Source organism: Trachurus japonicus, chromosome 3 (genome assembly GCF_045865225.1).
Source record: "Trachurus japonicus isolate A0001 chromosome 3, Traja_1.0".
NCBI classification, from domain to species: Eukaryota; Metazoa; Chordata; class Actinopteri; order Carangiformes; family Carangidae; genus Trachurus; species Trachurus japonicus.
In genome coordinates, this window is record NC_140909.1 from 1,988,176 (window position 1) to 2,002,609 (window position 14,434).

General features: G+C 38.5%; 1 protein-coding gene across 1 annotated transcript; it reads right to left on the reverse strand.

The window, feature by feature from the left end:
- Positions 1-301: 301 nt before the first annotated feature.
- Positions 302-14,184, reverse strand: hdc (histidine decarboxylase). Its single transcript, XM_085804719.1, has 13 exons — positions 14,119-14,184; positions 13,428-13,600; positions 11,202-11,315; positions 10,197-10,319; positions 9,555-9,692; positions 8,678-8,821; positions 8,270-8,336; positions 7,424-7,586; positions 6,831-6,921; positions 6,641-6,739; positions 4,615-4,716; positions 1,715-1,952; positions 302-855 (listed from the first exon to the last, which is right to left on the reverse strand). Exons 1-13 carry the CDS (start codon positions 14,144-14,146, stop codon positions 302-304), a joined length of 2,034 nt encoding a protein of 677 aa, XP_085660845.1. The 5' UTR covers positions 14,147-14,184.
- Between the last annotated feature and the right edge of the window lie 250 nt (positions 14,185-14,434).

Genomic DNA, 14,434 nt, shown 5'->3' on the forward strand with positions numbered 1-14,434 from the left:
CAACCGCATAGAGTGTTTATGCCAGGGGCCGCCCCTGCCAGTGGGGCCCACAAAACCCCCAGTAGTCTAATCTTTGTATGACTGAATTATTCTGCATAAGACCCTGACGGATACTCATAGTAAAGCTGCATTAGCATCAAAACAAAGTAGGCTAAATAAAAAAATGATAATACATCAATACAATATATAAGTGCAAGTCCATAGTACGTAGTCTAAGAAAAAAAGTGGAGAATCAGGGGGTAGGGGCCCACTTTAGTATTCTTTCAGGGGCCCTGAATTCCTACCAACGGCCCTGATCACATCACAGCAGCTCGGGCTCGGGGGCTTCGTCCAGAGGAGGAGGAGGAGGAGGAGGAGCGGTGTCGACCACAGGAGAGGAGGAAGACACACAGTTCACCGTCCTGCAGGCGGAGGAGGACGAGTGTCTCTGTGATGCTGCGTCTGCTGGGGGGGGGCAGCAGAGGCCGCGGCCCCCCCCACACTGGACCCACTGGTTGCAGCAGAAACTGGGAACGCTGTAGAACTTGGTCAGCTTCTTCTTCAGGGCCGGTTGTTGTTGTTGTTGCTTCTTCCGAGGTCCGAGGTCCGAGGGCGACTCTGGGATCTGGACCAGAGGGGGGGCCAGGGCGAGGGCGAGGGGGGAGCCGTCTGCAGCATCGCCATCGTCCTCCAGCGTGTGCGTGCTGTGGATGGTGTGCAGATGGCAGCGCGCTCGCGGCTCGCTGCTGCAGCTCAGCGAGCGCATCGGCCGGCGAGGGCGCAGCCAGGCTTTGTCGATCCACAGCTCCACCTGGACTTTGTCCGACGGAGCGTCGTCGCCCCGGTCTCCTTCTGCTCCTAAAACCTGGTCGTCATCTATGGAGGTAAATTTGTGTCTTTATTATTCAATCAAAAAAAAGTTGATTTAAACAAAAAAATATATTTGGTAACACTTGACTTGAATAGGTATTCATAAGATTGACATAACACTGTCATAACCATGACATAACAGCTGTCATAAACATCAATGAATACTTATGACAGATGTCGTTAAGTGTCATTCGGTAAGTTATGTCACTTTTAATGCAAAGTTGACATTGTTTGAGATGTTTTTGTTCTGACAACTTGACATAAAGACAATTTCAACTGTCATAGCAGACCTCATTGCTAAACTTTAGAAATTATGTCAAGTTCTCATAACAAGGACATCTCAAATAATGTCAACTTTGCATCAAAAGTGGCATAACTTACCGAATGACACTTAACGACAGCTGTCAGAAGTATTCATTGATGTTTCAATCAAATAAAAACTCACTTCAATCAAAAAAACAAACCTTCTTAACCAAAGAAAAAAATGGTTTGAACACAATTTTTTGGGTCTCGAATATTTTTTTGCATTGAAAAACTTTTTTTTTTTGATTGAAGTGACTTTTTATTTGATTGAAAATATCTTTTATGTTTTTTTTGATTGAATAATAAAGACACAAATATCCTTCCCATAATGTGGCCCAAATACAAAAATATAACTTTAATCCCCAAAAATATTTTCAATCAAATAATAACTCACCTCACTAAAAAAGGGTTCGAATGCAACTTTTTGGATCTCAAATATTTTTTTTTTGCATTCAAACACTTTTTTTTTGATTGAAGTAAAGTTTGTTTTGATTGAAAATGTCTTTTTTGTTTCAATCAACTTTTTTTTTTGACACAAATGTACCTCCATCGTCATGGCGACCCGTCCCGGACTTTGAGGCGTGTGAGTTGTTATTGAGACTCTGCTGGGACTCGGCCAGCAGCGCGGCGGCCGTCTGGGCGATGGCGCTCCAGTCCTTCATGATGTCGTCGGCCGTCGTGAACTGTGACGTCACCGTGAACCGGATGATGCGTTTGGCGTGGACGTCGGCCGGGATGAGGTACATGGAGCCGGAGCGCGTCAGCCGCCGCAGCAGCTCCTGAGTCGCAGCGTTTCCCGCCTGGCAACGGGAAAAACAAGACGAGGCGTTCGTGCACTGCAAAAATTCAAAATCTTACCAAGAATATTTTGTCTTATTTCTAGTCAAAACAAATCTCATTCTACCTAAAATAAGACTCATCACATTAAAAAGCAGCTTGTTTTTAGACACTTTTTTACTTCTTTCAAGCATTTTTTCAAATCTGATAGTGGAGCAAGTTTTTCTTTCTTATTACAAGCACAAAAATCTTGCTTTCACTGGCAGATTTTTCTACTTATTTCAATTGAAAATTTGTTTGAAACAAGTGAAAATGATCTAAAAACAAGTTCATTTTTAGGTGATGAGTCTTATTTTAAGTGGAAAGAGATTAGTTTTGACTAGAAATGAGACATTTTGACAAGAAATACAAATATTCTTGGAAAGATTTTGAGTTTTAGCAGTGTGAACACAGTTTAAAGGAATAGTTCACCCAAAAAATGAAATTCATTAGTCATTAGTGACTCCCCCTCATGCTGATGAATACTCCGGAGTAGTTTTTTATTCCTCAAAGTGCATCTGGAGACCTGGGAGGCCGGTTCCTAGTCCAACCAAAACTTTGTATGAGAGTAATAGGGCCCGACACAAAAACGTCCATAAAACTACACAACAACCATTTAATATTCCTCCACACTGCTCGTCCACTGCAATCCAAGTGTCCTGAAGGGAGATAGTCCAGAGTTTACTGGAAACTACCTCATTTAGGACATTTTTACAGCTGTGGTGGCAAAAAAAAAGAGTTCTCTTTGTTCAGTAAAGAATTAAAAAGAAAGGTTTCACAAGTCCGTTGTCTTTTCTTGAGGTTTAATAAACATTCATGATTCATGAGTCACACTTACAACTGAACAGCACACGGTCAGTGGGTGAGTGAACTGAAGATGTTCTCAGGCTCACTATCTTTATTGTTCCCAAACACAAACCAATAGACAAAATATGGCATCTTCATCGGTTCTGCCTAGTCTCACCACCAGGACACAACAATCCCTTGTATGTTTCCACACAACACTCTCGGCCTATAACCTGTCCTGAGTGGACTCTCTGCTGTCTGTCTTCAAACCAGTGGTGTAGTCTCATGTTTTGTAGTGGGTAAACTGCTTTTTAGGTGGGTAAACTGTTCATACTACTACAAATTAGACCACGGACCCCCATTGGACAAAATTTTGAAGCAAACACCAGAAATATACAAACAATCAATGTACAGTAGGCTACATTTAAATTATTTCTGGAAAAAAGTGATACAATTTCTCAAAAAAAAGTTTAAACATTTCTAGAAAAAAGTGGTAAGATTTTTTTTTTTAAATATACAAAAAAGTTTAAGATTTTTTAGAAAAAAGTGGTAAAATTTAAAAAAAAAAGGAAAATGGTTTTTAAAAAATTTAGAAAAAACTGGTAAAATTTCTCAAAAGAATTCTAGAAAAGTGAAAAAGTGGTAAGATTTCACAAAAAATTGTAGAAAAATGTGGTACAATTTCTCTCTCAAAAAAGGGGCCAACAGTAATACAAAAAGGGGTAACATTTCTTGGGGAAAAAAAACAAGTAAAAAAGAAAAATTGAGAAAAAATGGGTAAAATTTCTCAAAAAAATCTAGAAAAAGTGGTAGAATTTCTGAAATAAAAAAAAGTCAAGTCAAGTCAAACAATAATTCAAAAAGTGATAACATTTCTTTAAAAAAATGTTAAAAAGTGGTAAAATTTCAAGAAAAAGTTGTGGACCCCCTTGAACCTTGTCAACCCTCCCACTTTGAGAACCACTGACATTTACTTTAGTTAGATAGTTTTGTTGTACTGGGTATACTGAAGTATTTATGTATTTTCAGTGTGTATACTGAGTATACCTGAGTATCACATAGACTACACCACTGCTTCAAAGGGATTAACTAAGTACCACATATCACAGGTGAAAAGAAGTTCAATCACAACCATGATTATACAACACTTGTAAAGCATAATGGGTTAACATTAACATTTTCCATTACAGCCTAACCAGTCCTGCATTGAATTTGCCTGGGGCGCACGCGGACGTGACCGGACTTGCCTAAATTATGTAGTTTCCAGTAAACTAAACGTTCAGTTCTGTTCAGTTTATTTCATGTCCCCAGAGGGCAATTTGGGTTGCAAAGATAAAAATCTCTTATATGATCACAATTAGTGCATATTCTATTTATATTGTTATTTATAATGACAATATAAATAGAATATGCACTCTGGACTATCTCCCTTCAGGACACTTGGATTGCAGTGGACGAGCAGTGTGGAGGAATATTAAATGGTTGTTGTGTAGTTTTATGGACGTTTTTGTGTCGGGCCCTATTACTCTCATATAAAGTTTTGGTTGGACTAGGAACCGGCCTCCCGGGTCTCCAGAGGCACTTTGAGGAATAAAAAACTACTCAGAGTATTCATCAGCATGAGGGTGAGTCACTAATGACTGAATTTCATTTTTGGGTGAACTATTCCTTTAACACGGTTTCTGCTCTTTTTATTGCTGCTGCTCCTTCACCTGATAAGAACCCGTCAGGTAACTCACCTTTGGACAAGAGAAGACCTTGAAGTTTAAACGTCTGAGGAATGATTAGCCAGTGGAGTGTGTGTGTTGCTTCACAGAGATAAAACAGTTCACACACAGAGATTAAAGGTTCAGTCCGTACCTTCAGACAGAAGACCACCAGGCCCAGGTGCCGCTCCGCAGGAACCTCAAAGTTCGCGTCGCTCCGTATGTGAGACTCCAGCAGCTTCGCCATGTCGATCCCCTGGAAACAAGAAACTTAAATGCATTTATTTAATACTTTGATGCTTCTCTGATTTGATAAACCTGGATTCATTAAAGGATAATTTCCGTTTTTTACAACCTGGACCTTATTTCTAGCATAAAATAAGATCATTTACTCACCCAGATAACTTTGGTGTCATTTGGAGTCGTTTTGACGAAATTAGCCCCAGTGGAGCGGCGCGTATATATCCGTATAATGCGAGAACACGGGGCAGCAGAATGCAGCCTCTAAATAACACATTATCTGCAGAGAAACTCCTTCATTTCACCAATATTTAGTTCTGCACTGCAAAAACTGAAAATCTTACCAAGAATATTTGTCTTATTTCTTGTCAAAATGTCTATTTTCTACTCAATACTAACCTCTTTCCACTTAAAATAAGACTCATAGCCTAAAATCAATCTTGTTTTTAGATCATTTTCACTTGTTTCAAACAAATTTTCACTTGAAATAAGTAGAAAAATCTGCCAGTGAAAGCAGGTTTTTTGTGCTTGTAATAAGAAAGAAAAACTTGCTCCACTGTCAGATTTTTCTACTTATTTCAAGTGAAAATCTGCTTGAAAGAAGTAAAAAGTGTCTAAAAACAAGCTACTTTTAATGTGATGAGTCTTATTTTAAATATAATGAGGTTTGTTGCGACTAGAAATAAGACCAATGTTCTTGGTAAGAGTCTGAGTTTTTGCAGTGTGATAGGCTAGTGCTATTCCCCTCTGAGTCCGGGGTTAGCTGTTATCAACATCCGGGGTCTGTAGGTTGACCTACTGACCTCTGACCCGGATGATGTCATCTCTGAGCGCCGCCCGGCTCATTCTGATAATAATCATTCTGCTTCGGCATTCGGGTCCATTTTTATCTCAACCAGCCGGAGCTTTAGTGAGTCCAGGTTGAGGAGAGGAAGCCTGTGGAAGCTGAACTTCATCCAGCTGCTCATTTTGTTCTGACAAGTCGGAAACACGCAGAAACGAACCGTAGCATTAGCGGTAGCAACAAGCCGGGCCACGCGGCGCTCAGAGATGACATCATCCAGGTCAGAGGTCAGTAGGTCAACCTACAGACCCCGGATGTTGATAACAGGTCACTCCAGACTCAGAGGGGAACAGCACTAGCCTATCAGAACTAAATATTGGTGAAATGATCGAGTTTCGCCGCAGATAATGTGTTATTTAGAGGCTGCGCTTGGGTGCCCCGAGTACTCGCGTTATACGGATAATTATAAAACGGAAAGGTGAAATCCGGCGATCTGATTGGTTGTTAGCCGTGGTATAATGAGCATATACCACGGCTACTATTCTAAAGCCTTATCACAGCGTAGGCTATCACTCCGCCTCAGGCACGTATGACTGGTATGAATGGAAGTTGTTGTCATGTATCCATGACAACGGACTGTTGCAGTCCGTAGCAAAAAACAGTTGGTGTTTTTACGATGTTAAAAAATGGACTAAAGTAGTTGAATTGACATGTTTAAGGTGAACTTTCACCTCCAGAGGGTTAACAATGGTAGAGGGGACTAAGCAGTGACGGAGGAAAAGACCAGATGCAGAGCTACTAGGAGCTAACGTCTGGAGAGGTGGGACTAGTTTTTCACAGTGAGGCTATTTTATTGGATAATATGTATTTCTGGTTGAATAAAACTACATGAAATTGATTGCGTATCCCTCTTTTATATTGCCTTTATTCGTAACCGTTTTATAAAAGCAATATATCACTCCAGTCCGTGGTATACGCTCATTATACCACGGCTAAGGGGCGTTGTTCGCTTAAATGCGCCACTCCACTGGGGCTAATTTCATCAAAACGACTCCAAATGACACCAACGTTATCTGGGTGAGTAAATGATCGTATTTTATGCTAGAAATAAGGTCCAGGTTGTAAAAAACGGAAATGATCCTTTAAGGTCACACACGTGTCTGATATGAGCCTGCAGCTTCTTCAGTCCAAACGAGCGAAGCACAAACCAGAGCTTCAGAGAACGGAAACGTCGGCTGAGAGGAATCTGCCAGTGCTGAACAACAGAGAGGGAAAAAGAACTGTGATGATTGGATGAAAATCTTCTCTATAATTCAGTAGAGGTGTGATATTATTATTATTATTACCATGAAGTCTGTGGCAGCCTGTGAGTTCTCATGTCTGAGGTAAACAGGATCAACACTGAAGGTCTGCTGCAGTTTGTATTTATCCTTCACCCTGAGGAAACAAAAGCTCAATCCACACTGCAAAAACTCAAACTCTTACCAAGAATATTTGTCTTATTTCTAGTCAAAACAAATCTCATTATAGGCTACTTTAAATAAGACTCATCACATTAAAAAGCAGCTTGTTTTTGGACACTTTTTTTACTTCTTTCAAGCATTTTTTCAAATCTGATAGTGGAGCAAGTTTTTCTTTCTTATTACAAGCACAAACATCTTGCTTTCACTGGCAGATTTTTCTACTTATTTCAAGTGAAAATGAATTTGAAACAAGTGAAAATGATCTAAAAACAAGTTAATTTTTAGGTGATGAGTCTTATTTAAAGTGGAAAGAGATTAGTTTTGACTAGAAATGAGACATTTTGACAAGAAATAAGACAAATATTCTTGGAAAGATTTTGAGTTTTTGCAGTGCACCATCAATCACCCATTGATTTATTATTATTTTTTTTAATTTCACATTGATAATAAATGTGTATTTAGTTTAAAGGCTTCACCAGAACGCTGTGCAGTCAAAATGCACCATCATCCACTTGGACGGGTTGAAGACGAAGGAGTCGGCGGCCTGGATGCCGTCCAGAGACCAGCGCAGCTCTGGACAGAAGTAGGCCGAGCCGGCGTAGGCGGCGTCCACGTGGAGCCACAGACCCTCCTCTGCACCTGGGGGGGGGGGTTAAATTAGGCGTACATTTTTGAAAGATTATAGAGAAATTTCTGGAAAAAAAAAGAAAAGTTTAAGATTTTTTAGAAAGAAGGGGGAAAAAGTCCAAAAATAAAACGTTTTTTAAAAGACTGAGGAAAAACTGGTAAAATTTCTCGAAAGAATTCTAGGAAAAGTGAAAAAGTGGTACGATTTTGCAAAAAATTGTAGAAAAATGTGGCACAATTTCTCTCTCTCAAAAAAAGGGGCAAACAGTAATACAAAAAGGGGTAAAAAATTTCTTGGAAAAAAATAATAACAAGTAAAAATGAAAAATTGAGAAGAAACTGGTAAAAGTTCTCAAAAAAAATCTAGGAAAAGTGGTAAAATTTCAACAAAGAAAAAAAAAAAGTCAAACAATAATTAAAAAAGTGATAATATTTCTGAAAAAAAAAGTTTAAAAATTCTAGGAAAAAGTGGTAAACTTTCCAGAAAAAGCTGTGGACCCCCTTGAACCCTGTCAACCCTCCCACTTTGAGAACCATTGACATTTACTTTAGTAAGATAGTTTTGTTGTACTGGCTATACTGAAGTATTTATGTATTTTCAGTGGCTATACTGAGTATACCTGAGTATCACATAGACTACACCACTGTGTGTGGTGAAGAACTGTACAAACATGAATGAAAGTGTGGAGACGTACACACTGGTCCCAGTTCAGAGAGCCGGTCGAAGGCACAGACACCCGTGGTTCCCAGAGTGGCACAAAGCTGAACACAGACAAACACAGATAAACAACAAACAAACACAGACAGGGTTTAGCTTCAACTCTGTATCACTCAGCTTCAGAGTTCCTGTTGCATTTACACACATTATAAAAGTCAATATTTAGCTCTGTGGAGGGAAAAGACGTGTGTCAGCAAATAGTTTGTTTTCTTTTATTCATTCATTCATTCAACTTTTATTTAAACTCATAAACACATTAAGGTAGAGACTCGTTTACGATGCAGCTGAGCCAAAGATCAAAGGTCCCAAACAAGGAGAGATGTGAGATGTGATATGTGAGGTCAAAGCCTTCACCTTCATGAAGCTTCACCTCTGTGGTACTCACCATGAAGGGGACCAGTCCCACCTTCCTGTCCTCCTCGATGGCTCGTCTTAGAGCGTCTCCTCTCAGAGACAGATGCTCGTCCGTCTGCAGGAACCGGATCTTCACCAGAGAGATCAGACCGGCCTTCTCCACCGAGGAGTGAGCCTGACAAACAAGTCGTCACATCTCATCAGAATCAGAATCAGAACTGTTTTTATTGCCAAGAGCAGTAAAGGTCAGTTTGGTGTCAGGTGCAAACATAAAGGTACCAAAAATAGTTTAAAGGGAGGGATAAAAATAGAAAATTAAGAATTCAAATAAAATTAAATAGAATGAATTAAAATATTCTAGTGCAAAAGATACGCATAGGCCTATACTATATGCAAAAAAAATGCATATACTATAAATACGCATATACTATATAAAATAATAGAATAAAGATATATACAAAATACTACTAAATACAATGCAAAACATCAAATATCTTACCAAGAATATTTGTCTTATTTCTAGTTAAAACAAATCTCATTTTACTTAAAATAAGACTCATCACATAAAAAAGTAGCTTGTTTTTAGACACTTTTTACTTCTTTCAAGTATATTTTCACTTGAAATAAGTAGAAAAATCTGATAGTGGAGCAAGTTTTTCTTTCTTATTACAAGCACAAAAAACTTTCTACTTATTTCAAGTGAAAATGTTTTTGAAATTATTAATTTTTAGGTGATGAGTCTTACTATAAGTGGAAAGGGATTTGTTTTGACTAGAAATAAGACACATATTCTCGGAAAGATTTCGAGTTTTTGCAGTGTAAGTTACTCATCAGTTATTTTATATCAGATTCATGGTGAGACGCTGTAAAAAACAAAACAACCAAACAAACACAGGAGGATCACAGACCTGATCGGAGGCGTAGGCCACCAGCGACGAGTTCAGGACCGAGTCGTCCACGTCCTGGTCCAGCTCGGCCCGCAGCTGCACGATCTTCTCTTTCCTGGCTGCCAGCAGAGCGACGAGCGTGCTCTCACTGACGGTGCTCTGATGGAGAGATGAGGAGGAGGAGGAGGAGGAGGATCATCAGTTACCACAGAAACTACTGCAAAAACTCAAAATCTTTCCAAGAATATTTGTCTTATTTCTTGTCAAAATGTCTCATTTCTAATCAAAACTAAACTCTTTTCACCTAAATTCATCACCTAAAAATGAACTTGTTTTTAGATCATTTTCATTTATTTCCAACAAATTTTCACTTGAAATGAGTAGAAAACTCTGCCAGTGAAAGCAAGGAAGAAAAACTTGATCCACTATCAGATTTTTCTACTTATTTCAAGTGAAAATCTGCTTGAAAGAAGTAAAAAGTGTCTAAAAACAAGCTACTTTTTAATATGATGAGTCATATTTTAGGTATAATGAGATTTGTTTGGACTAGAAATGACATTTTTGACTTGAAATAAGACAAATATTCTTGGTAAGATTTGGGTTTTTTGCAGTGTTGGAGGTTTTTTAAGGTTTATAAAATGAAGAGGTGATGGAGCCGTGAACCTGCAGGATGCCTCCTCCTCTGCTGTCCGCGTGGTGGTGCAGGAAGAAGGAGGGGAGGCCCAGAGCTTTACACAACCAGTCCATCACATGCATCTCCAGCTCTGTGCAGGCTGGACTGGAGGCCTGGGAGGAAGCAGCACCACCAACACCTTCCATCAGCACTGGGTTTCTTGTTTTAAGGAGTGTAGCAACCCAAAACGTAATCATTTTGGCCATTTCAAATAAAGCCAATAAAATAATGTAATAAATTATTACATTATTGGCTGGTTTTTACAAGATTGGCATTGACATTGTATTAACTGGAGCCAATAATGTAATAACATGTTTCATTATGTGTTTTTGTTATTTTCAGGGTAGTGTGTTGTGTTTCTCCTTCCATATGGAGGTAAATTTGTGTCTTTAAATCCAAAAAAGTTGAAAGATATTTTCAGTCAAATAAAAACTCACTTCAATCAAAAAAATAAACCTTTTCAACCAAAGAAAAAAAAAGGTTTGAACACAATTTTTTGGGTCTAAAATATTTTTTTGCATTGAAAAACTTTTTTGATTGAAGTGACTTTTTATTTGATTGAAAATATCTTTTTTGTTTCAATCAACTTTTTTTTTGTCATTGAATAATAAAGACACAAATTTACCTCCCATGCTTCATGATAAAAGAGATTTATCTTTGCTGTTTCTCACATATTAACAACCTTGTTCTATCACATCGAGTTATAACATATTGACATCTTCTCCCCTGAAAATTGAATTAAGTGATACATACTGTATATTATTACATTATCAGCACCAGTTATAATATATTTTCAAAGGTTTTCTTTTTATACTATAGGCCAATAACGTAGAATAAACCAGGCAAAAAGCAGAAAAAGTTATCACGTTATTGGCTCAAACATTTTATTACATTATTGTCAAGTTATCACGTTATTGGCCATTACAAGGTTTTGGGTTGCTACAGAGTGGTAATAAAGTGAGGAAGAGGAGGAGATGTGGTGGTTTTCTTCTTACCCAGGTGAATCCGACACAGTTGATGGCGTCGGCCAGCATCTCCCCGAGCATCGACGGCCACGAGGTCAGACTGGGGTAGTAGGCGTGCATGTGGGGGCTCTGCCAGTGAACCACCTGAGGGCAAAAGATGATGGTTTTCATTTCACCTTTATTTATTCAGGGAAGCCTCTTTTTCAGTCACGCCCTGATTACAAAAACACACAATTATAATATAAAAATAAATAACAATACACAAATACACTCAAAATCATAATCAACAATTACATACAGTACAGGCTGAAGTTTTTGAAGCGATCTAAAGAAATGAGACGATCCAGTTTCAGACAGCTTTGTAAGTTATTCCACTTTTGGGGGGCATAAAACTGAAAGGCAGTCTTCCCAAATTCTGTCCTGAAACTGGGAATTTGTAAAACCAAGGTATCTTGCGAATGAGTTAGTTACAAGTTACAAATTCTAAGTGAGATTAAGCTGGTAATATAGACGGGTAAAATTTCAAGTAAGGCTTTGTAAATAAAAACCATGCAATGTTGTTCCCTCCTTACTGATGGCCATCCAACCTTGTTATAAAGAACACAGTAAAACGAAGAGCAGAATGATAAAGTGCATCCAGTGGTTTCAATGTAGAGAGAGCAGCCGGCATGCATGTAAATGACCAATCACCATAATCAAGTGCAGATAAGAAAATGTCTATTGTCAGACAAGCTCTATTACGATAAAAGAAAGATCATTTTCCCTTTAGTTTCTTGGTCAGTTCGGAAATATGAGTTTTACAAGACAATTTGTCACCTAACCAAATGACCAAATATTTGTAATTTGAAACTCTCTCAATCTGAGTCCCGTCTGCTGTTGAGATACCACCGTGTAATGGCAAGGATGAAAGCAATCTTGTGAATATCATATATTTTGTTTTTTTTGGATTAAGTGTTAATTTGAGATTATTAGATCTTGCTCTATGGTGTGGAAATCAGACTGTAGTTCTTTAAGAGCTAAGTCAGCAGTTAGAGCAACAGAATAAATAATTGTGTCATCAGCGTATAGGCGAATAGAGCTATTATACCAATGCCTAAATTGTTTATATGAAGGGTGAATAAGATGGAGCCTAAAATGGATCTGTGGTATATTATCCTCAATTTATAGGTTAGTTGGTCAATTCAAATCTGAAGGACGATAGGAATTTCATTTGTGATGATTGACAGTTTATATTCAAATAGAATAAATATAAATAAATGCAGATGTTGCAAGAGAAAAAGATGCATATACATTTACAGCATAGTATATAAAGATGTTGGATTAGGCGTTTAGTAATCTAATAGATGAGATAATGAGTGACTCTTGTGAAATGTACCCTGGGAAAACGTGTTTCTTGTTATTCATCCTTTTCCTGTGAGGCACTATTTTTGAGTATACCTTATCTATGTTTATGTTAGCTTGGTCAAGTGGTTGGGATTGTAAATTCTATAGGTTAGATCCTGTCATTAGTTCCTGTTTTTGTCCATGACTATTCTGGTCAGCTCCATCTTTCTGTTGGGAGAAGGTGGAGTTTTGGAGTAAGAAAGCATACAGTATATAAGGTTATAGCTTTGAGCCGAGGAGAGAGATCTCACATTGGCACCAGAGATGCTCCAAGATTCAACGTTTTTGTGACATGGTTCTTTTTTGTAATAAACTCTTTTTTGACTACAAGAAAAGACGTGTCAGCGGTGATCACTTCCTCTCATCAACACATCGATATTGTACCACAGATTCTTGAGGAACCTTGATGATGATGATGATGGTGGTGTCATGCATGAATGCACTGCAAAAACTCAAAATCTTTCCAAGAATATCTGTCTTATTTCTTGTCAAAATGTCTCATTTCTAGTCAAAACTAATCTCTTTCCACTTAAAATAAGACTCATCACCTAAAAATGAACTTGTTTTTAGATAATTTTGACTTGTTTCAAACAAATTTTCACTTGAAATAAGTAGAAGAATCTGCCAATGAAAGCAAGTTTTTTGTGCTTGTAATAAGAAAGAAAAACTTGCTCCACTATCAGATTATTTCAAGTGAAAATCTGCTTGAAAGAAGTAAAAAGTGTCTAAAGACAAGCTACTTTTTACTGTGATGAGTCTTATTCAGTAGAATGAGATTTGTTTTGACTAGAAATGACATTTTGACTAGAAATAAGACAAATATTCTTGGTAAGATTTTGAGTTTTTGCAGTGTGTATAGCTATAGGAACTCACTCCGGGCATGACGACCCTCTCGATGTCGTTGAAGATGCTCTCCCAGTCGTCCGGCTCGGTGGGCGCCGAGTCAGGAAGGAGCTCCCTCATGTAGCCGGGCTTCACATCTGGAATCACCCGGCGCTCCCTGATGGAGCTCAGGTACTGCGTGATGTAGTCCACCAGCTCTTTACCTGCACGGGAATATGGCAAGACATTTTAACATTTAAAAGCCAGACTGGATATGTGTTGTAGATATCTGTAACTGGAATTATGACTAGTCAAAATGACGTCGTAGATATCTCAAACTGGAATTAGTACTAGTCGTAATTCAGTTACAGATATCCGTAATTCACATAGCGGATATCTGCAACTGAATTGGAGATATCTGTAATGACAAACCCCATACACATGAATGGCAAAAGTGACGTCATTTGTCCGAGGAAGAACGTAGTTGCGGATATCTGAAATGTTCTTTCTGACTAGAGGCAAAACTGAATTACAGATATCTTGAATAAAAAATCCAACTATTCAAAATGTAATTACGACTAGTCGGAAAGACGTTGTTGATATCTACAATGTTAATTCCGGAGAGTCAAACTTAGCTTTTAAATGTTAAAAAGGCTTGCCATACAGGAAGGAACACATATTGTATTGTTCCCTGAGCGTTGTGAATAAATACACAGAGAGAAAGTAGAGTGGAGGTTATTACCTCTGCGATTGTACTCGTCCGCCTGCATCCTGCTTCTCCTTCTGGATGATGATGATGGAGGTGATGGTGGTGGTGATGATGATGAGAGCTCTCTGAACAAAGCTGTGTGTGTTGAGCAGCAGCACAGACCACACATCTATATAGACGCTGTCCAGTGGTGAGGAACACGCCCCGGTGACGCAGCGTGTTCTTCCCGACATCACGCCAAATATTTACCCTCCTTTGATGGTGACGGTTATTCATTCATATCGCAGTGACTTGATGAACTCAGGTACAGTATAGTATATCAGGGCATGTGTATCAGTCATTGAACTGG

What these genes read in the sequence shown, in the direction of transcription:
- hdc (XM_085804719.1), bottom strand. Translation starts at nt 14,146, where the DNA reads ATGCAGGCGGACGAGTACAATCGCAGAG. An exon ending in TGCAGGCTCATATCAGACAC is followed by an intron (nt 4,717 to 6,640) that starts GTGTGTGACCTT and finishes TCTTGTTTCCAG; the next exon opens with GGGATCGACATGGCGAAGCT. An exon ending in TGGTGGTCTTCTGTCTGAAG is followed by an intron (nt 1,953 to 4,614) that starts GTACGGACTGAA and finishes TCCCGTTGCCAG; the next exon opens with GCGGGAAACGCTGCGACTCA.